The following is a 22,778-nucleotide window of genomic DNA, read 5'->3' as shown; positions in this document are numbered from 1 at the left end:
TCCACAAAATTTATCAAATCCCTGCAGCCCTCTAAGAAATTGGCACCCAAGTTCGTGGGGCCCTTCCCTATTGTGGCCCAAATCAATCCTGTTACTTTTAAATTGGATTTGCCTCATAATCTTAAACGTTTGCATCCCGTTTTTCATTGCAGCTTGCTCAAACCGTTTCACCAATCGGATCGCTGGCACCCACAGCCATCACCGCCTGCTCCCATAATGATTGATGGCCAGCAACACTTCGAGGTCCAGGGCATTCTTGATTCTCGACGCCTTCGTTCTACCCTGCAATACCTTATCCGATGGAAACATTTCCCTCATCCTGAGTGGGTTGCTGACCGCGATGTTCACTCCCCTCTTTTAATAGCCCGTTTTCATGCTGCCTACCCTGCCAAGCCTGCTCCTTAATTTAGGTTTCTTTAAGGGGGGCGGTATGTCATGTTCATCGTTCCAATGTACTGAATACATCGTAACGTTTCGCATGTCAATTTCCTGATCCATGTCTCACGTTTGCTGGGAGGAGATTTTCAGCCGTGCCAGGCTGTAATCTCCTTACTGTAACTGAGGAATGTATGTTTGGGTTATTGCATGTGTTCAAGGTTACTTTCTCAGGCCGATGTGTGATGGTTGCCAACACCTGGGAGGGGGTGGTTGCTAGTAGGAGCTAGGGCGGGATCGGGTTTGAAGCTAGGGTTTTTAGTTTGTATTTGGCGCGCTTTTGCTCATTCCCAGCTTTCTTTGTATTTGCACACTATTCTTTCAATAAACCAGTTTTCCTTAAGCATCTGCTTGTGAGACTGAGTCTGTTAGAATAGGCAACCCTTACACTGCTCAAATAAATTCTTCACCCAAATTTTTATAAATCAAATATTTTATGTCCTTTTTTCTAATATGTGTCTCTTGTAGGCAAATTATATCTTGTTTCCATTAATCTTTCCCATTGACAGATTGCCTTCAGTGCAAAGTTGCCTGTAAGTTCTGATGCCTTAGCATTACACTGTCAGCCTAATAGTTTGAATTCCATAATCCTGAAATAAAACCAAGAAGCTCTTGCTAGCTAGAGAACTCTTTAATTAGATCTGTGTTATTTCTTATAGATGAAGACATAGGGTTCATTACATTTTATTTTCCACCCTGACACCAAATATGCAAGCATGTCTTTCTACAACTGCAACACCATTGTCACAGCTTCTTTCAAATACATAAGAACTAACTGATGTACCCTATTTTATAATAATTATATACCCACAGAGAAGCCTTAAGTTCTGTCCTTACTTTTTGAATAATCTAAAAAAATTGTGTCCTTTGTATCATTAATCACATAGATGAAATACCAAAAATAGCAAACCTGGTAAATTCAATTTCAAGAAGGTCCACTGAATATTCAAATATCAGACTATAGTGTACTTGTAATTAAATCCCATATTAATGTTACAAAGAAAGTCAGAAAGTATAACTAATGAACGGGTTACAAGAAACACTAAAAGGTAAAGGTTTCCCTTGACGTAAAGTCCAGTCGAATCCGACTCTAGGGGGCGGTGCTCATCTCCGTTTCTAAGCCTTGGAGCCGGCGTTGTCATAGACACTTCCGGGTCATGTGGCCAGCATGACGACTTGGAACGCCGTTACCTTCCCGCCGAAGCGGTACCTATTGATCTACTCACATTTGCATGTTTTCGAACTGCTAGGTGAGCAGGAGCTGGGATTAACAACGGGAGCTCACCCCGCTGCGCGGTTTCGAACCGCCGACCTTCCGATCGACAGCTCAGCGGTTTAACCCGCAGCGCCACCGCGTCCCTAGGACAAGAAACACTAAGGATATATTAAACACTAAGGATATATTATTAAACACTAAGGATACACTAAGGATATATATTAAACACTAAGGATATATTAAAGGAGAACTACGGTACTTTGTGCATAACAAACCCATCCTTTTTAACAAATTGGTATCCGTGCCAATAAAACTAGGTTGTTTCCAATTGAATCATGAATTCTAAGAAAGCAGAATGATTTAATGATTTCTTCTTTAAAGATCTTGCAAATCATCTCAGACCATTTTATGCATAACAGATTCCAAGAAAATGTGGGGCAAACAGAGAGAGAGAGAGAGATAAAATTCAGAACATTTCTTTGAACTTTGGTATATTTGATACTGTATATATGTATAAAGGAGATGGCTGTTGTTGATTCTGAATAACAAATTAAAATATAGCCTTATTTCTTTCTACCCAAAAAAAAAATCAGTTAAATTTAACTCATTTTTTTGGTTTGAAATCCACACTAATTTCAAAGTAAGTCAAATATATAGGTCCTTGAGTGCCAGCTATGCAATTCTAATGTTTCCTGTTAAATCTGGAAGCAAAAAAGTGGCATCTGTGGTTGCCAAGCAACCATCTACCCACCTTCAACTTGATTTCCCTCAAGTTTCCCTTTTATTTGGAGTCCAGATTAACCACATTCCAGTTAACAAAGACTGCCTGGAAAGTCACACAGTTGCAGCAGAATTTTAATTTAAATGTTGCACAGCAGCCAAAAAGCATCTAGGGTAGGTCTTGCATATTACCTTTGGGATCAGCTGGCAGCATCTTGTGGTTCAGATTCTGCCTGCAGGAATCCTTTTTCCAAACCCTTAATCCAAATTTTGGCCAAATCAGATGTAGGAATATAGCTTTAATTCTGGACCCTTTTCTTTCTCATTTATTTAATGGCTAAATATACAAAAGCTAACATACTTCCTTTACAGAAAGGCATATTTTAATGACTTATCTCATTCCTACAATCCTGCACATACTTAGGTAGGAATTAAATAAAGCAGACTTCTGTGCAGACATGTACAGGACTGTGCTATAATACTTTAGTATAAAAACATGTTTCCCTTTCAAACAAAGAATTACAGTAAAAAATTGAGTATCATCTGCAAGCATATTTTTAGACCTCTGATATGGTTGCCCTACGCGAGGTTTGTTGTCTCAGTTTTTCTCCAAAACCTGGATGTATGCTTTTAGTTCTGAGTGCTGTTGCAAATTAAAAAGAAAAGCAGTTTCATGGGCAGAATAAAAACTTTGTTGAACCCTTTGAAAATTATACAAAAACAACAGAAATGAAAATAAAACTTTGTGGCATTAAATCCTACTTATAGCTAATCATTCACTAATCTCATCACCATAGTATATAAATGAAAATGGCTGTTCTTTAAGTTTTCAACAGCTCCATAAAGTTTTACAGTTACTTGGCTTCTGCTATGAATTAATTTCCTGCCTAAAAAGCTTCAAACTTTTTAACTATTGTGTTTCCTACACTGCAATTCAGAATCATAGCTTAGGTATTTATCCTCTGGAAGTTCTTTGTTTTCATGAAAACAGGATGTGTGCTAAGGAAGCCTACGGATAATTATCTGGGCTACTTTAATCTTGAGTAGTATCACCTGATCTCAAGGACTGTCTTTGCAGGACCCAGATGTAAAATGGAAAATAAATTTGCCACTTATTAATTTAAGCCATTTTTACCTGATGTTTCAGGTAACAAAGACAAGACAGGCCTGTTCTCAAGTTTATACCCTAAAAGTTGGCACAAAAGGGAAAAGGATTAAAAGAGAGGAGGGAAAACACAAATTCTGACACTAGATCTTATACTGTTTTCCTGGCAGAGAAGGAAGAAGTTGAGAGGAGCCAGGCTGGTTTCCTCTTGCCATGATGATTTTTCAGAGCGAGACCCTCAGTTTTCTGGCTGATGGATGAGGCCCAACTGTGCTGCCCTTCAGGTCTACAGTCCCACGACAATGGTGTTTGCTTTCCTCTGAGTTATTTAACATTCAGACACCATAGGAATGCTTTAACAAAGTATAGATCAACTTTTTAGCTCTCTTCTTTTGCTTAAGAAAATTATTCCCAAAGCAAAAACATGATCTAAAAGGAAGAGGCAACTTTCTATTAGATTTCTTTAACCATCTATCTTACATTTAATAAATTAATAAAATATAATAAATGCCATTTTTAATTAAAACTAAAGCACCATGATTTTTCTAGCAGCGCTTAAGTTTCAATAGCATGTTCCTCTAACCGCACATAAAAATTGTGGTTAGCCTAGCACCATGAAAAGGTCACTAGAACTAGCGGCAGGCTTTTTTTTTTTAAACAAAGCAAGACATGAATTGTTACCATGTGTGATGTGTGACTTTATGGTATTTAGAAATGAGTCCCAAATTGGTCACAGAATATTCTTGAGTATTACATAGTCTGAAAGTCAGCTTGTCAAAAGATCAAATCTATTTCTTCATTCAAGTGCAATAGTCCACAAAATATTTGAAACTGTCAATTGAATTTAGCTTACAAAACCAGTCCCTAGAAAATTCCTTAGTAAGACTGGGTTATAATAGCTGTTTGCAAAGCCCTGCTCATAGGAGTGTCTTGTAATAGCAGTTTTTAAATGTATATCTGGAAAACCAGGGATTCCCTAAAGAGTTATCTCTCCCCCTAATGAAATGAAAAAGTTTTGTAATAACAGCTTTGTCATCACTACTCATCTTTCCCATGATGTGTGACAACACTTCAAGGGAAATGGGGGATTCATTCCAGGGCTTAGCTATCTCCTGTGGGAATTCACTGTATCACAAACAACTATCAGAACAAATATACAGGAATGATTCAAATGAAAATTCAGCTGGAAACACACACACACACACCACTTTCTCTAGAGGAGTCTATAACAGAGGCTGGCAGTATGACAATGTGTATGTCATAGGTATGTCACACAGAATGGCAGTGGAGCCAGTTTGTTCTGGTGCTTAAGGCACCGGGCTAGAAACCAGGAGACTGTGAGTTCTAGTCCCACCTGAGGCACAAAGCTGGCTGGGTGAACCTCTCTCTCAGCCCAAGTCACCTCGCAGGGTTGTTGTTGTGGGGAAAACAGGAGAAGGAAGGAATATTAGGTATGTTCTCCGCCTTGAGCTAATTTATAAAATTAATAAAGGTGGGATATAACAATCTAAAAAAAAAAAAACCCCAATACCCCTAGATGGCCAATACTTGAAGAACCCAAATTAAATGATTTTTTAAAATTTAACAATGGTTACCATCTCATGAGACTAGCATTTTTCGGGCAAGACCATGCAAGATACTAGGGGTGAGATATCACAATTTTGCAAGACTTTCACCATTTAATTCTTTTATATATAATTTGGGAAGGGCATGAGCCATTATGAGAGATTCTGTGGTAGTTCCTTTTACCTGAAAAGGTTACTGTACCATGTATTAAAATACACATTTAGATGTGCCTTCCTGTTTGTTCATTTCATATGGGTAACTTGGTACAGCACACAAGAAGCACAAAAAACTGAGCTTTCTGTGTTGGGAAATAGTGTTTTAAAAAATAGGTAGACAGCTAGTCAATAGGTGCCTTCACACATTACCTTAAGATTTACTTTGTTTAATATAATTTCCAACAATTGGGCAACATCATACATTGTGGTGCTAAAGCATAAACCATGATTAGTAAACTACAATGGCTGGGTTCACACAGTGTTGAAACCAAAAAATAAGTCTCAGTACTATGTATAAATCTTCTAAAGACAGGAACAATTTCAATATCAAGTTATCACAGACCAATTTATAAAGTTCTAAAAAGCTAAATATTTTAATCTTTCCGCAAGAGATTATAGCATTCAACACAGAATTTGAGGGAAGCAGTGCTTAGATTATGGTTATAAAGAAAGAAGATTTAAAGAAATTGAGGAGCCTTACCCTTCATATTACCCCAGTTTTAATCAAATCAAAACCCTTAAAACTAACTAAAGCTAGTAACTAAGAGTTTTAATCCACAGAACCCCGATACTTAAAGCACGGGATTAAGGGGTAAAAGTATATAGCTCTCTCTCTCATCCCAGCCCCATGCATCCATCCCACCAGCTAGACAATGTATTAAAAGGTGACCCTGCCAGTTACATTATATTCTGTCAACCCCACAAGAAGGCTAAAACTAATTTTAATGAAATTGGCTACAATAACAGAACCTTGTAAGTTTGATTATGCTGTGCTTTTTCCTCCTCCTTACACTTCAGTCAATAATGGGCACATCTGCCTGAGTGCTTCCGAAAGTTATCTCATTCTGGACTTAAAAATGCTTTAGCCCCTTTTGCCTAGGCAACAACTTCTGCGTTCCATCAAGGTTATCATCTTTACTCCCTCCACTTTCTCACCCTGCAAGAGCCCAGCCATTCCCAATATCATCCAAATCTCAGCAAAAGAGGACCCTTGCAATTCTCCAAAGAAGCAACCGTAAAGGGCGAGGCCTCCCTTCAGGGTCAACTCTGCACACAGCCTACCACTTGCTCCAGGCCTGGGCTAAAATCCTTATCCATCCATTCAGGCTCTTCTGACTAGGCAATAATATCCAGGGATGTGAGATTCTCCCTACCAAGACCACAGATGGGACACAAGCCACTGCTGTTGATAAAACTGCAGAAAGGCAGATGAAGCTTGGGGCTGCTCTGGGGGTCATTTTACATGTGGGCTAAATGCCCCAGCCTATCTTTACAGGCCTCCTGCTAGATATTAAGAACACCGGTGGGGGGGGGGGGCTTTTCCTTACCCAAGTCTTAGATTTAATCCAGGAACAGAACAAAGATCCATTGATTATGCCATTAAGCCATAAATCATGATTTATAAACTATAGTAAATAGTGGCACACAACACAACATGCCAAAACCAAACAAAACATATTAGGGCTTAGCATGAGATATAAACCCAGTTTTTATATCATCCCTCCTCTCTATGACTCTTCTAGATGTGTGAACCTTCAAGGGCATGTTAGCTGTGAGTGCTGAAGGCCCCTGATTGGAGACCCTGTTCCATCCTGCCAATTCTCATCTTCTTTTTCTTTTTAAAAGGAAGTGTAAGGCGCAATTTCTTTAAAACTTTATCCACAGGAAGGAGGAGGAGATCTGAAACCAGAGCAGAGACATCTGAAAAGCAGGTAATGAAAGCCCACTCCATGTAGGAAATTTCATAAGCTGTGCTACAGCAGCAGCACACTTTTATTTTCAAATGTCTTTCTGGAGAAAGTGCCAAAATCTTGAAGTCTTTTCTTTCACTCAACACTTTCCCACCGTAGTGAGAACTATTTCTCATTAACAACCAAATTGTTTTCAGATGCTCAGCTATAAGATGTTTCCTTAGAAACCATTTGGTAAAAGGCTGTGGCTTTCTTCCATAGAAAATCTCAAGCAGTGAAAAGGCAGATTTTCTGGCATAAATCAAATCCAATTTCCAGGGTTCACTAAACCTTTTCTCCTCAGAATAATGTTTTGTGACTAGATCCGAACAATTAATAGTGCACGAAGGATTGCTGGTGTGAACCAGTTTAAAATGATTTCCACTCTATTCCTTTTGTTACAGCCCAACTGAAATGACTTTTCAGGACTTACTACAGTATACCTGGTTGGATCTTCAGTCTCCCTAATTTTCTTTTAATTCCCACCATGAAGTAAGAGAAACATGACAAGATATAATCTGTTTGCAAACAGTTTTGCAACAATGAGATGTAAAAACAGTATTATACTTTTCAAGCAATTAATTTATTTCCCAGAATGATCTATTAAATTGCAAATTACCTGTCCAGGCCAGTATTTACAAACAAATTCATTGTATTATATTATTATTATTATTTAGGACAAGATAGATAATCAGACAGAATTACCCTAACTGAAAAGTTACCTTTGCTATTATATCTGTCAAATATCAACACAGAAATCACTCAAAGTTCTTGAACTGAGAATTGTGAGCAGCCTGAGGAAAAATCACCACAATTAAAAAGTACTAGTTAAATTGTATCATTAGCTGTGACTGGATAATCTTGATAAGTAAACGTTTTCTGTTTTAATCAGCTTTTGTTTATTATTTCTAATTTGATTTTTTAATTAATTATAGTATTCATTAACTGAAAATTACTGGGGAACAGGATTATTAACACTTAGAAAAACTGCACTGTTTTGAATCCATGACATGCTGGAAGATATAAATGAAATAAATATAGGGTAGAAGCCTATTTTAGTAGAAGGACCTAGCAAGAGGGACACACTGACTGTGTTGTGACAAAATGAGGTCCCATTAATCTTGGGCTACCCATACCCCTCCTCTTCTCACACAACAGAACTATTTCTGTTTCAGATGAGCTGCAGTTTAACAATACATCAGAAACCTAAACTCTGGCAAGTTATGATTTGTCAGAATGAATTTGTTCCATACCATTTAGTTTAAAGATGGTTTATTTCAGTAAATTATAGAGTTTAGTTCATATTCTATCTATGGATCAATGATCTATCAAAAATAGAAACGAAGGCTTCTAATCTGCTTGACATAGCTCACTGGAGGGCCAATGTGTAAATTTAAGGTTCCTTGGTACTGTAATAATGTGATTACACTCATCCTTTGCTTCTGTCTCAGGTACTGTATTTGTGTATATTTGTGCAGTTAAGCTTATTGTCACAATAAGCTTAACTGCACAAATAGACACAAATACAGTACCTGAGACAGAAGCAAAGGATGAGTGTAATCACGATGAAGCTGAGATGGAAACTAAATTCCTTTCTAGCAATTATTCAATTTCTTGCAGAATACTGACTTTCTTCTTCTCTAATAGTCCTGTCAATCTATCCATTGTGGCCTACAGGATTTAATCAGAGTTAGTGAGAGACCTATTGTGCCTGTGAAATTGCCAAGCCAAACTAAAATTACGAGGCTGTCCTACTTCAGTCCAGAAATATACAAGTTCCTTAGTTACTGGGGTGAGGTGGAAGAGTATCAGCTGAGAGGCCAATTAACTATGCTTGATTTACCATTTCTGTAGATAAACTATAACTGTATATGAAAGCTTCTACCTTCCTAGGATGCATTAATGAATAACACCACAATCCAACATATATTTATATCAGATATAAAATTCCATTGGCACTTATTTTGAATTAAACAAGTATGCTTTTCATGCAGTAAAATAAGCATGAGATCTGTGTAGTCCCACATACTAATATCCTTTTGTCTTCAAGACAAAAATCAAGACAAATTACATATCATGTTCAGAAGCTTGAATCTCACTGATAAAAGGCATCCTACAGTCTTTGTGCACATTCATTTTCCTCCACTTAGTACGGACAAGCAGAAACTAAGCAACACAGGATTATTCCTCTACTTCTTCACAGTACCTAATACCATATGCATTAGTTACAAAAGGAAGTTTTTAATCCAGTACTCTACATGGTTGCTTCTGTTGACAAGACATATCAAAAACTCCAAAGGGACACACAAAATCAACATTTCCCCCCTAACTCAGCTGAAGATGTTATGGCTGCAACCCAACTTGTAGTCTCACATGATGCAGCCATTCAGCTCTTCCAGATTTTGCCAAGGCTCCTGGCAAAGAAAAGCAAATCTTGAATTACAAATGTGATAAGCACATACTAAAAGGAAATACCACCAACCACCTTTGCTGAATTTAAGAAATACTGTACATATACAAACCTGTTACACTGCTTAGAGCAGCTCACATCTTGTTTTGGCAAGATCTCCCTATTGCCTTTGATCTTCTTTCTAATTGAGTCTTGGTTTAATGGGGAGGATGTTAATTATTTGATACCACAAAAATGTCAATCTGTTTTTGTTCTGCAATATTTTGTAAACATCCATTTTTGTTCCCAGGTTTAGAAAATTCCGCCAAAATTCCCAAATTATGAGGATGAAGGGAAATATTTATGTATTGCTTCCATGTTTATATCACCCTCTTGCAAGACACATAGCAGTATTTTATATTTACTTAGCAAATACATTTTCTCAAATACATTTTCACTTCATCAAGAAACACTATCTTAAAGCCATACACTAGAAATATTCTACCAATTACAACTGATGTTGGGTTAACCAATTCTATGGATCAAAATAACACAGTCTCTGTCACAAGTGGTCCCTGTAGTGGAAATAAAAACATTCTTGGACTTAAGAAGGAATGAGGGTTTTTTTTTCAGCACCACATTGGTTCTACAGAAGGAAATAATGAGCTGCATATCAACACTAGGCAAGGCTACAGGGCAGCACCATTCCATCCACACCATTAATACATGTATCCAGGCTGAGTCTGCACATCACACTAAGGTGCAATGTCATTTTCTTCATATGAATTGAGCTATTCAGGCTTAATCACGATTTATGATTTAGCATACTGTGTAGTAAACTATTCAAAGAAAACTATGGCTAGGCAAATTAGGGCTAACTGTGAATTGTGTAAGCCCAGTAACTACCAAAATGGTTCTCGTCATTGCTACTGCAGTCTTTGCGAATTGGCACTTCAATGCAGTCCAGGAACTCTGAGTTAAAAATTCCCAACTGGTCTAGAAGAGAGTTCAAGAGCCCCCTTCAAGGCTCCAAAACCATCTTAAAACAGTGGCTCATAGTGGCTCCCTATAAGGGAGAGGTGATACAGACAAGTTATAGATTTCCCTTCCCTCACAGCAAAAATAAATCCCATACCAGTTGATACACTGCTTCATAGGGAAAATAATAAATAGAGACATATATACATATTCACACACACAACCCAACACCTCCTCCATCACCTTCCTCTCTTAATGGAGGAATTAAAGGCATTTTCTTCCCTCAATTAATAATTATCATCATGCAAATTGAAAGCCAGTTTGGTCTAGTGGCTAAGGTTCTGGGCTAGAAACCAGGAGACTGTGAGTTCTAGTCCCGCCTTAGGCATGAAAGCCGGCTGGGTGACCTTGGGCCAGTCACTCTCTCTCAACCCAACTTGGCGCAATGTAGACTAGCCTCCTCATGGTGCACCCCAAGCAATGTGACTTGTCACGGCTAAATAGTCTACACATCTGGCTGCTGGACCTCATAAGGATTTCCCAGCAAGAAAAAGCAGCATGAACACTGAACTGCTATGCCATATGATAAAAAAATAATAATAATGCAAATTGGGAGTAATGAGAAGAAATGGTTCAAGGTCAACAGGGAACATCATGAACTTCTAACAATAAAGATTATCCACCTCCTGGTTGTCAAAATACATTGCTGCTTTATTTAGTCAATCTGCTGCAATGTAATCATATATACAGGTGTACCCAGATTAAACCCTACTGGATTCCATTGCTTTTGGCAGGTTGCAGGTTCAATTCCATATTCTGGATTCTTCAAAGGTAATTTTAAAAAATAGGACTATATTCTATACATAGAGTAACTGTGGGGGGGAAAAACACCTCTATAGTATGCTTATAGATTTTAACAGATGGGGTTAACACTGTGAAGTGGTTTAGTTTGGATGTTTCATAGGGCTTCAAGTCAACTCTAAGCAAGAATGTGAACCTCGGAAGGCCTGACCTAAATTCAAAATTGTGACTGGTTCACATACTGTATTATACTCTAAGGTAGATTACTGGGTTTGCCTTAGCGTATTATAGAAGCCTGGCCAACTGTAGCTTATTCAATAAACTATAGTTTAACAGTGGGTTAGTGGGCTAGTGCAAAGTCTGCCCATGTCAAATTATGCACGGATATACTATTACACTGGCCTATCCAACTTAAAATTATGGCAATTTTCTGAATGTTATGGCAGCAAGAAAGATCCATGAAATTCAACAAGAAATTTCCTTCATATAAGGAAACAAAAAAACCACTGAACTGTGGAAAAGCAACTTTAAACACCACAAAAGCCTGGCATGAATACCTATCATGCATACAAAGTTCCAGCACTTTTACATGGTGAACAGTTCTGCTATTACTTGCTTCTCTTCCAGAAGCTTGCTTTTTGTTTACAGAAATACCTTACTAATCAATTTTTGTCTACAATACTCTACTAAGTCTCTATCCTTGGCTTTCAACAAGAACCGTCACACTAAATGGCCTTTAAAGAGCTTATTCAGCTAATAAAGCTCTCTGGTCAATAGGTGTTTTTCCAACTATTCTTAGATCTTTTGCTAAAATGAAACATTTAAAAAGAATTTCTTCGGAGTCACAGAAGAGTTAATAAAGACTAGGAAGTGATGGTTTCTCACTTATTAAAATGAAGAATGTAGAATATGTGGTCCACTTTCAGTAGTTTTTAAATTAAACTAGGACTTCTTGGATTCTCCTCTCTCCCTTCCCCCAAGCTTGGTAAACCTGCAAGTTCATTGGAGACAAATCAAAGACTACTTGAAGATGAACATCCCCCCAAAACATATTGCTCAAAATTACCAATCTTTCTCAGTTGAGGTAAAGCATGGAAACAATTTAAGTCTGTATCTGCCACCTGCTTTGATGCCTTTTCTTTATTTTTCCCCTAAAAGCACAAGTAACTGTCAATTTACATTTTTTTCCTTTTCTATTTCCTTCTTCTTTTTATCAAAAGAAGAGGATACTAATCTCTGAAAATTGACCTCAACAAAGAACATCTAACGATTAACAGAATTTTTCCTGCAGACTTCTTGCTCCCACCTGTCATACCAGTGCCAACCATGCACAGCTGCCCCCCCCAAAAGGCATTCCAGATATCTAAAATTTGCATTCCGTAGCAAACTAAGAGATTTGCAAACACCACCACACTATGAATGAATAAAACAAATGATTTCATTGGGATAGAGTTGGCAAGGAATAACCATACCACTTACTAAAACATAAGCAACTTTTAACATACTTTCTTGACTTAAATTTTATTTTATTACTCTTCACCTTTTCTCTTAGCATCCATCAAAAACTTCCATTTTGAAAGTTTAAAGTTTCCCCAATTTAAAATAATGGGGGAAAACACTGAACTTCATTAACACATACACTTCATAGTCATTCCAAAGAATAACAAAGTCCATTCCACAACAGAAGTTCCCAGCACTGCTGTGATTGGTAGATGATTCTGACAGATGATTGGACCCACTGGTTTAGCCATCTCACAAACTAGCCTTAAGCTTTGCTCACTGTTTTGCCTGTGCAAATCTGCTGTGGGCTTGCTTAGGCATTATGGGAGTAGACTTTTGACAGTCTCCTGCTTTGTTTGGGCAAACCCTTTGCCCAAGCAAAGCAGTTTGTGCAAACCCCTTGCCCAAGTAAAGCAACTTTCTGTGTGCTTTACTCCCCATTTTGCCTTTGCAAATCTGGGGCTGGCTTGCACAGGCAAAGCAGGAGCAAGTTTTCATAGTACTTCTGCTTTGTTTCTGCAAGCTTGATCAGCTTTAAAAATATTGCAATCTGTATTTAAGTTACTCATGAGTCCCACAGTCTGAGAATCCCTGCACTAAATTAAGCAGGGATTTACATGGGAATAAATCTTATTGAATGTAATGGGAGTTTGTTAAAAATGTATTGTGTTTGACCCATGTAAGAAATGTATTGCTTTTGACCCTGTATACAACATGCATCCTTGGGAAATACGGCAGTATAGTAGCATAGTAACATTTTTTTTAAAAACCTCAAAAATTTGCAGCATGAAATCTCTTAAGAATATTTCATACTAAGAAGCCAGAGCACCTATCCTGAAGTCAGTCGTAATAGATTCAATGGAAGTTAGTCTTAAGGTTAGAAATAAGATTGTAGCATAAACTGTTATATTAATGAGAATTTCTTAATCAAGTTAAGGGAGGAGTTTTCATTTATGATACCTTTCATTCAATTAAATTAACTCTAATTTACTTATATAGGAACCATAAAGAGAACATTCAACAGAAAGTACAGGCTAGGGTTACTGTCTTTCAGGTAATACTTCCCAAAATATATGTTATCAGAAATAAAGGTGGACAAGTTGAGGACTTTACCATAAGTTAGGAAGTCATCTTCAAACCATTAAATCAGATCTATTTAAGAACTGCCTGTTCTCCTAGCAGTGCCTGGGCTAGGAGAAAAAACGGGATTTGAGTTTAGATAAAAAGGAATGCATCTACCCATTACTGGCTTTGGCCTTACTCATCACCAATGCTCAATTCCTAATAGGTATCTAGACCACTGTTTCTCAAAGTGTGGTCCAAGAACCCCTGGGGGTCCCCTAAGACCCTCTCAGGGGTCCGCAAAATCAAAATTATTTGCCAGCCCATGTTGAAAAATAATACAATATTAAAATCCCATCAAACAGTCTTGTGGAACCATAGCGGCAGTGAATGCATCAATTTTAATTTTTAATGCGGTAAGTTTCAATAAATATAACCCATACAAACAAAAGCTCTTTTGGGGTCCTCCATAACTTTTAAAAGTGGGAAGGGGTCCTGAGAGGAAAAAAGTTTACGAAACACTGATCTAGAGGAATGCAGTTAAAAAGAAAAAATTCCTTAACCTAAATTAAGCACTCCAAAAAGCCAAAAATATTTACCTAGAGATGGAGCATGTCTAGTATATTTCTATAGTGCTGCTCTGCAAATAGGCTGTTCCAATCAGCCTGTCCTAAGACTGGGTTATGGTGCTCCTTATCTAAGCACAGTCTTGCCAGCTCATTCAAAAACACCCAGTGCAAACGTGAGCCAAACTCCTGATAGGAGGCTGCTAGTGGATTTCTGAACGAATCACTCCTCTGAGCTTCCAGATAGGAAGCTACCTGATTTAATGACTCCTGGCAGAAAAGTGGTGCCTAAGGAGAGGCCTAGCTGTTTTGACAGTGTAGTGTTACAGATAATTACTCAGAAGTCTTAAAGGAAAGAGTCTATTCCAAGGTATAGCGTGGAGAATCACTGCCCTGTCTAAAATTCCGCAGACGTTTACATAGTAATAAATATATACAGTTGCATGACTGCAGTTGCATGTTGCACACCTGAACTTTTTCGAATGTATTATGTACAGCATCCTGCTTAATTTGGGAGGGAAGGGGCCTGATGTCATACATTATCCTACAGTGGACTTTTTACCCATTACTGCAGCAAGGATGATGGAAGCTGTAGTTCATCGCACCTGGAGGAATGCATAACGTTGATTTATAGAGTGCAGGTACAGGATGAACACTACGTGGAAAAGAAGCTCAAAGGCGATGAAAATACGCATGCACTTGGGCGATCATTTTTCATCATATTTAGAATTGCTCTTTTTTCGCAACGAGGCGAGGAGGGGAACTGTGCACTTACCCAGCCCCAATATGGGAATGTTTAAGCCATTAGAAAGGGGAACCGTGGACACCCCCAATGCTTTGCCGGATTCCCAGATGCTCATCCTGATCCTCCTGCACCTCAGCAACAAAGGAACCATCCACCCACTTCGGTCATTGCCTTCGCAGGCGAAAACTAGCCAGCAAAGCCCACCGAGAGAGCGAAGAGCCAGTCTTGCTGCCGTAAAACGTCGCAAGCGACGAGCTGTCTGTTTACGGCAAGCACCGAACGACCTCGGAAGCGAAGACGAAAGCATAAAAGGGGAAAGAGGCGAACGCTAGCTGGAACACACGTGTAAGCGGGAGGGAAGGGGTAACGTTGCGCGAGACAGGGGTTCCATGATGTCTCAGCCAATAGGAGGAAGCGTGGGCTTCCGATGCCATGCTAACCAGGGCCTGATTTGCATACGGTGGAGAGTTGTGTGTTTGGAATTACTCGTGAATGAGAAGAGCTTCTGCAAAATTTGAGTGCATCTGTATTGAGGGCGGGAGGACTTACGCCTGTAGAATTTATCGTCTAGAGGCCTCATGGTTCCCGTGTCTTTCTTTCTGTAAGGCGTCCTGGGTCGTTTACATGCAATATTTTCCTCCCAACAGCCCTGTGAGGTACAGTAGGTGAAGCGAATGAGTGGCCAGTAGATTCATCCAAAATGAGTCACCTTTGTAGCTTGGTGGGATGTACTACCGCAGACATGAATGGATATTCGAGTTAGAACAAGGTCTCCTGAATTCAGTTGTGTAGGCATCAGATACGTGAATAGTACTGGTGAAAGTGTTAACATGTCTCTCTGTTCCATAATACTTTGGAATATCACTTAATAGCTGTATTTTCTCTACATACGATTGCTTGCATATCTAAATCTATTCGTTTTGCTTCTGTAACTTCAAAGCTGCCTAATATGTTGTACTGCCAAGATATTCCAAGAACTTTTGCAGTATTTTTTTTCCTCTATGTTTGGACCACAATAACTATAGAATTTCTCGAACATTATCTATATGTTCTATTATCTAACATTAAGCTCCAATGTTGAATTTTTATTATATTTTTGTCTGTTTCATTGACAGGTGTAAAAATCCTTTATACCAAAGCATTCCTTCATTTAAAAAAAAAATGCTTTACTTGGTTGGTCTTGGACTTGGAGATGCCAAAGATATTACAGTAAAAGGGCTGGAAGTAATAAAGCAATGTAGCAGAGTATATTTGGAAGCCTACACTTCTATCCTCACTGTTGGAAAGGAAGCACTGGTATGTGGATATAGGCAGGGAAAAGTGTAAAACAATATCAGAGCAGTGAAAACTGTTCTGATCCCTAATGTGCTGTGAAAAGTCTTATGTAATATTGCATCTAGTTACTATACCTTGATTTAGCCCACATAAAATGGGACTACCTCTGTGGAGGAAAGATAGAATACAGATGTGAAAAGTCAATGAAAATAAAAGCTTTATAAATAATTCCAGTTTGGTATGGGGATCACATATGCATTTAAATAATTCTGATCCAAAGAATTTGAATGTTTTAAAAGTTTAGCATCAGATTATCATGACCCTTTAATGATGAAAGTTTCAGTTCTGACTGGTAAGATATAGAGCTGGCATTGAAGTTGGGTGCCCAGTTTCTATAACCCCGTTTGTTTCCAACCCAGAAGGTTGGAAATACGATAGGGGCAATTACATATATATTTATAGTGCTTAAGAACTTAACAGCTAAATCATAAGGAGGGTAACTTGGCTTTGGCTTAATGTGATGTGGGTACCAAGCAATGTGATTTGTTAATAGTTTTTTTTTAATTTTTATCCCGCCTTTATTATTTTTTTTTACAAATAAGGCGGCAAACATACCTCATACTCCTTCCTCCTCCTATTTTCCCCGTAACAACAACCCTGTGAGGTGAGCTGGGCTGAGAGAGAGTGACTGGCCCAAGGCACCCAGCTGGCTTTCATGCCTAAAGTGGGACTAGAACTCTCAGTCTCCTGGTTTCTAGCCCGGTGCCTTAACCACTAGACCAGACTGGATCTCTTAATGCAACCGGCTCATCCACCCATTTGTGGCTTTTGCAATATACCATTCTTTTAAATAAGCCATATGGCCCTCAGCCCCTGCTTGTAGCACCCAAAGCTCCCCTCAGTTGTGCTACTACAGTTGGTCAGCAAGCCACTGAATGCTGGCAGTGTGATTTCTTGTTGAATTAAGATAGCATACCCTATGATGTTTTTTCTAAGTCTTCAAGTGGCCTTAGTGCCCCTTAAACTCCAAAACTAATTTAAAAATTAAACATGCTGTCCCCGCTCACCCAGAAAGAAATGAAAAAGTCAGGCCCACTTGCTGTCCTCAGTGGTTGAAAATAATGGTAAGAAATAACATGTGTCCATTCCCCATGCCCAACCACCCAAAGATTGCCTGCCCCTTAAACATCCGCTCTGTCTCATCCTGACCTGCTTCACAGGATAGCTGTGAGGTTATCACAGTGCCAGACCCTCTTGCATGTCACCTTACTTTCCTTTAGCGCCTATAAGATACAGATATAACACTGTTTCTTTTTCTAGGAAGAGTTCTACGGTAAAGAGCTGATCCTTGCTGACAGAGAAATTGTAGAGCAAGATTCTGATAGTATCCTGAAAGATGCACATCAAACTGATGTAGCTTTTCTTGTAGTTGGCGATCCTTTTGGGTAAGAAGAGAAACCTCTGAAAAGAATCCTACTGCTGATGGTCTTAAACCCCAATCTCTAGTTTGATTGCACTGAAAAAAGCTTCTAATCTATAATATGTTTGCTTCAGAATCTTTTCTTGCATGTTCCTGCCTAACTTTCAAAACTTCCCTGAATAATGCCATAATTGTACATCTGTGGAGGCTAATGTCAGAATTTAAAACTAGGGTCTAAAATTTATTTGGAGGCCCATCTTATTTATTTACAGTTATTTTATTTATTTACCATAATGTGTACACTGCCTGATCATATTGACTTATGTGGGAGTCTTGTTAATAATCGTAGTTAGTGCCAGATCCTGGAAAGGAAGGGAAATTGATGAAGAAGTGAAGGGTAATTGCAGGAAAAGCATGCTCTCAGTTTCTTAGCCCTGATGGGATCAGACCTGCCAAGATGGCCACCTGTGTTGCAACTTTAAATTGGAATACAGACTTGTTTTCATGATACACCACCTTGCTCATCAGTAATGAAGCAATGGCCTGAAAATTATTAACATCTTTTAGAAAGCAGTATTTTTTGTACAGGCCATTTCTTACTGGTTTCTCAAGAGATTCAGTTAGGCTCGTTCCGATTATTTTGTTAATTTTCATGTTGCGTCTGCAACCCACGTGGTGGTTTTTGAAAGTTAATGCTGCAGTACAAGTTGTGCGGTTTATGTGTACTGTAGATATCTGGGTCATTACAAATCTCTTATCAGTCTGGTTTATTACTTATTAAGTGTCCTGGTTCCATTTCCTAGCTGTACCTCTTCCTTTCCCCAGAACACATCCTTCTGCCCTAGCAAGTCAAGCATCATCAATCTACAGTGTAAAAAGGAAAGACGCTTTTGTTTCCAGCTGGGCATTTAAAATTAATATTGCCTTTTTGATGAGAGTGTTGGGAAAATGTAATCACCATGGACATCATGTGTGGGATTCCAGCTGGGAAAGAAATGTACGCATATACATAAACAGAGAGAGATTGGTGCACGTTCACCTCCTTAGCTACATGAGGAGGCTATTTTGTTGCTTTCTTCCTGCCTTTTTAAACAAATGGCACTTAAGTACAGATGATGCCAACCACTGAGAATTAATATAAAGACTCCACCCAAGAAAGCAGTGATTTTATTAGAGGTGTCTTACTTGAATCTTTGTGCTGAAACCATGAAAAGAATCCCACTTGATAATCCAAATGTTTCCATATGAATCATGCAAACACAAACTTCATGCCAAAATTATTTCCAAACTTTGCTGTGGGTGAACCTCAGAAGTTTAAATGTTTATAAGCTTTTGGTTGTCTGGCAATCTGACAAAGATTAATCCAGATGAATAAAAACAGAATTAGTCCATATAGGGCTTAAAGATTCAGATATCTTTTGGTCTGCACACAAATGTTAATTTAGGCCTGAAAGAATCTGCTCTGCTGATACTTCACAATACTCATTGTGAAGCTTAAGATATTCTTGGACTTATGGGTCAACAAAGCAGGTAGTGGCAAGAGCCAAGGAATGCATTCTGCCAGTCTAGGCTAATCTTATCTATCAGTTATGGGTTGTCTGGCTTCTGTTAATCATGCTAGTTATCTCCATACTAGAGTGCTGAAATTACCTTTACTTGGGGCTGCCTCTGAATATTGCATTAAAAAACAAGCAAGCATAATGTCTAGATTCTAAGGAAGATCCAGAAGTCTGAAAAATGCAACCGCCAGTTTTGTTACAGTTGCATTGGCTATCAGTTGCATTTGCAAGCCAAAGTCAGATGCTGATATTAAAATATTTTAATTACTTTAAAACATAATCAATGTGAAGTTGAATAGGGTAGGGCATGAAAGCTCAGCCCTTCCCAGTTGTGGTTACTATGGGCCATAGTTCCCAGTCAATTGTTTGTCTACTTAACTTAGTTTTCCTATCTGAAAACTGTGGCCTTTTTGATTCTTACAGTGAGTTCTAAGGAAACCTTAATTTCTATAAGCTGCCTAGGGTCCACCTGGTTTCGGGTGGTTAGTTAGATTTTATAAATAAATACAACTATCCTTTGCTGCTCTCTATTGAAGTTGTCATATTACTCCTATCAGTCCCTAAAATTTCCTAGTTACAAAAAAAAAAATTAATCTTTACTTACAGTCAAAGACCAGATATGTACACTAACACAAAATCTAAACAACTGGCTAACACATATAGTATTCTGAGCAACAAAAGTTGTTATATCATACAACATATGGCCGGAGCAATCAAACAGAACCTCAAAAAGGTGATAGAAAAAGATTTAGACTGAGCAAGCCCTGGATGCACCTCAATGGAAATTAAGCACCAGTGCCAGAAAATGGACTGCTTAATCGCTCTTTTCAGCCAGATGCTCTTTCTCTTCCTTCTTTCTCTTCCCTCGAATAAGCAGCATTAAACTAAGATACCTTGGGGAAATGGTAGCAGCTGAAGCCATTGTATACATTTGGCATTCTTATTAAATTAATTTCTACATTTGGCTGGATAATGCAGTAAATGTGATTGATGCATATTTGATTAGGAGCTTTTGCAGAGTTAGAGCTCTGAACAGTCAGTAGCTATAGGAACATCTCATTTTTGGCAGTGTCTGGCTTTGCATTCAAACACCTTAATGATTCTTGTTGACCATGTACTTCTGGCCTGCTCATCTTAGTATCTGAATGGTAGGCCATATTAATTCCAATGAATAACTTTTTTCAGCCATACATTAATCAGTGATCAGTGTTCATAGGGGGCTGCTGCTCTTTTAACTAAAGCCTCGAACAGCCTTAATTTGCATGTTTTCTGTATGCCCTACTGCACTTCTCTTGATTTCTTGCAATCTTTTGTTTTCTAAATCCCTCAGAGGGTTTTTTTTTTTTAAGCTAGATGTTTGCCTGGCACATGCAGTGGAAATCCAGCACTTGTGCGGGTCTGCCATTCACTTCCCTGAAGTCCTCTTGAATAGCAAATGTGAATGTATCACAAAACAAGCGTTTTGCATACTGGTGCAAGTACAGAGCATGCATACCAAGTTTCTCATCTGCAATTACGTGAAGCTCCATTTGCACAGTAATTAAAGGGAGCATTGGAGTTAGGCCAGAGTTGCTCTTTGTGCAGAGCAGAGTTGCTGTTTGCCAGTCAACAGACGTCTTGCAGTTCTCTGAAAGACACAAAGAAGTAGAACACCTAGTTTTCAGATGCAATTATTTATTAAAGTTAAAATGCAAACAGCTGTAATTTTTAGCTTTAAGGTGTTTCAACTAGCTTTGGTACATGGTTGCTTGGATTTTTTTTCAGATTTAAATGGTTGAGTTCAGTTTGGATTTTCATCCCTCTTGCTGCTGCACTGAGGGCCACCTGAATGCTCGTACTTCTCAAGTGTACATATGTGAACTTCAAACTTACAATATAGTTTTGCAACTTTCGAGGCCAGGGTTGTACTTAGCCTTTGACTGGCATGCCAGGGACTACATTAATCTGGGGGGAGAGTAAAAGCAGGGCAGGAAAAAAAACACGATTTGATTTTGTTTCTATTTCAACTGCATTGCATTATATAAATAGATTAATTATATAATTAATACAATTGCTCTAGTTGTATATATAGTCTTTTTTTCCTTTTTAGTCATATTAAGAATTACAGTTTAATAACTTAATAAGTTCTCTGTGATTGTACCCAAGACTGTTGGGGTCACATACAATCCTGGGGTAGTGAACTTCTCCTATGGAACCAGGTAATATAACTGGCAGGACTAAATGGCAGAGCTATTCCAAGAATAAACTGTTTAATGCAAAAAGTATGTGGCTCTCCATAAGGAATCTACTCCTTGCCCAGAAAATTAACAAGTCAGGAAGAAGATTCAACTTCTCCCTGCTCACTAGGCAAGCATCTAATCTGCAGTATGACTCATCTAAGCTGTAACTTGGAATGATACAGTTCAGGGAAACAATTATTACTTTGACTTATTGACTGTATATGTTAACCTTCATTCTGGGATAATTATCATCCCATCTCCATATTGTACAAGGTGCCATGAGATCTGTAAGTCTGTAGTTTTGCAGCAGGCCGTTGTAATCAGACACGCAGTGGTGCTTGGGGAACAGAACTAGAGAGTTAGGATATGAGTGTAAACATCTATTACAGCCCATGATACAGGAAATTCTGCATCTAAAGTGGAAAACAAGAATTTTGATAGCTTTATGTTTGGGGGAGGGTTAATAGGGAAAACAAACATTTTGGTTGTTGCTATTATTACACAGTTGGAAGTTGCAAACCCTTGCAGTGCCACAGAAAATTATCCAGTAGGCTACCATGTTTCATAACTCAACTTTTTACTGCAGGGCAACCACACATAGTGATCTTGTTCTCCGGGCTGTCAAGCTGGGAATTCCCTACAGAGTGGTCCACAATGCTTCCATATTGAATGCTGTTGGCTGCTGCGGTCTACAGGTATATTTCTTGAGCTCATGGCATCCTGTTTGCTTTTTTTTTAAAGAATTTTATTAAATTTCAGAAAAAGATAAAAGATATAGAAGAACAAAAAACTACAAAAAACCTAAAATGTGAAAACACAAGTAATTTTTTTTTAGATAAATTACAAAGAGAAGTGACAGCTGACTTTAAACATCAAGGATATACAACCATTTCCCATAATCAATCCCTTTCTCTATACTCCCTCCCTTTATATTAAAAGAAAAGAAAAAATATAAATCACCTAATCAACTTTCCCCCCTAAAATAACAATAATAAAATAACTTAAATATTCCCTTCCTACTATTATTCTATATATTCCTGTCTACTATAATAAAGATCAAAAATAAAAAAATGTAAATTGTCTACCATTATAATTAATAATACAAAAAACATGAATACAAAAAACATGAATAAGAAACTTTAATAATCATAATCCCAATCATTAACGATAAGTAAAATCATCCAAAGCCAGAAGACCATCTAGATAAATATTTTTAATCCCTTAACCCACTTCAAAATAGACCAGGACCTTTACATAGCCCCATAATAGGCATAGAG

At 38.2% G+C, this 22,778-nt stretch overlaps 2 protein-coding genes across 3 annotated transcripts in view; one reads left to right on the top strand and one right to left on the bottom strand.

The window, feature by feature from the left end:
* LOC134493630 (glyoxal reductase-like) overlaps positions 1-15,237 on the bottom strand; it is a 78,485-nt gene extending 63,248 nt beyond the window's left edge. Inside the window, exon 1 of one of the 2 annotated variants that reach the window (XM_063298323.1) lies at positions 15,059-15,237. In XM_063298323.1, coding sequence (XP_063154393.1) covers positions 15,059-15,179 — 121 coding nt within the window. In that variant the 5' untranslated portion in view covers positions 15,180-15,237. The remainder of the gene's footprint in view (positions 1-15,058) is intronic. The other variant, XM_063298324.1, reaches the window with a different exon arrangement.
* Positions 15,238-15,304: 67 nt separating this feature from the next.
* DPH5 (diphthamide biosynthesis 5) overlaps positions 15,305-22,778 on the top strand; it is a 33,241-nt gene continuing 25,767 nt past the window's right edge. The window contains exons 1-4 of the mRNA XM_063298325.1: positions 15,305-15,373; positions 16,144-16,324; positions 17,624-17,748; positions 22,088-22,196. Coding sequence (XP_063154395.1) covers positions 16,190-16,324; positions 17,624-17,748; positions 22,088-22,196 — 369 coding nt within the window. The 5' untranslated portion in view covers positions 15,305-15,373; positions 16,144-16,189. The remainder of the gene's footprint in view (positions 15,374-16,143; positions 16,325-17,623; positions 17,749-22,087; positions 22,197-22,778) is intronic.

This window comes from Candoia aspera, chromosome 3 (genome assembly GCF_035149785.1).
Source record: "Candoia aspera isolate rCanAsp1 chromosome 3, rCanAsp1.hap2, whole genome shotgun sequence".
Taxonomy (NCBI): Eukaryota; Metazoa; Chordata; class Lepidosauria; order Squamata; family Boidae; genus Candoia; species Candoia aspera.
Note: the sequence above shows the minus strand (reverse complement) of the source record. Positions and strands in the feature narration are given on the sequence as shown.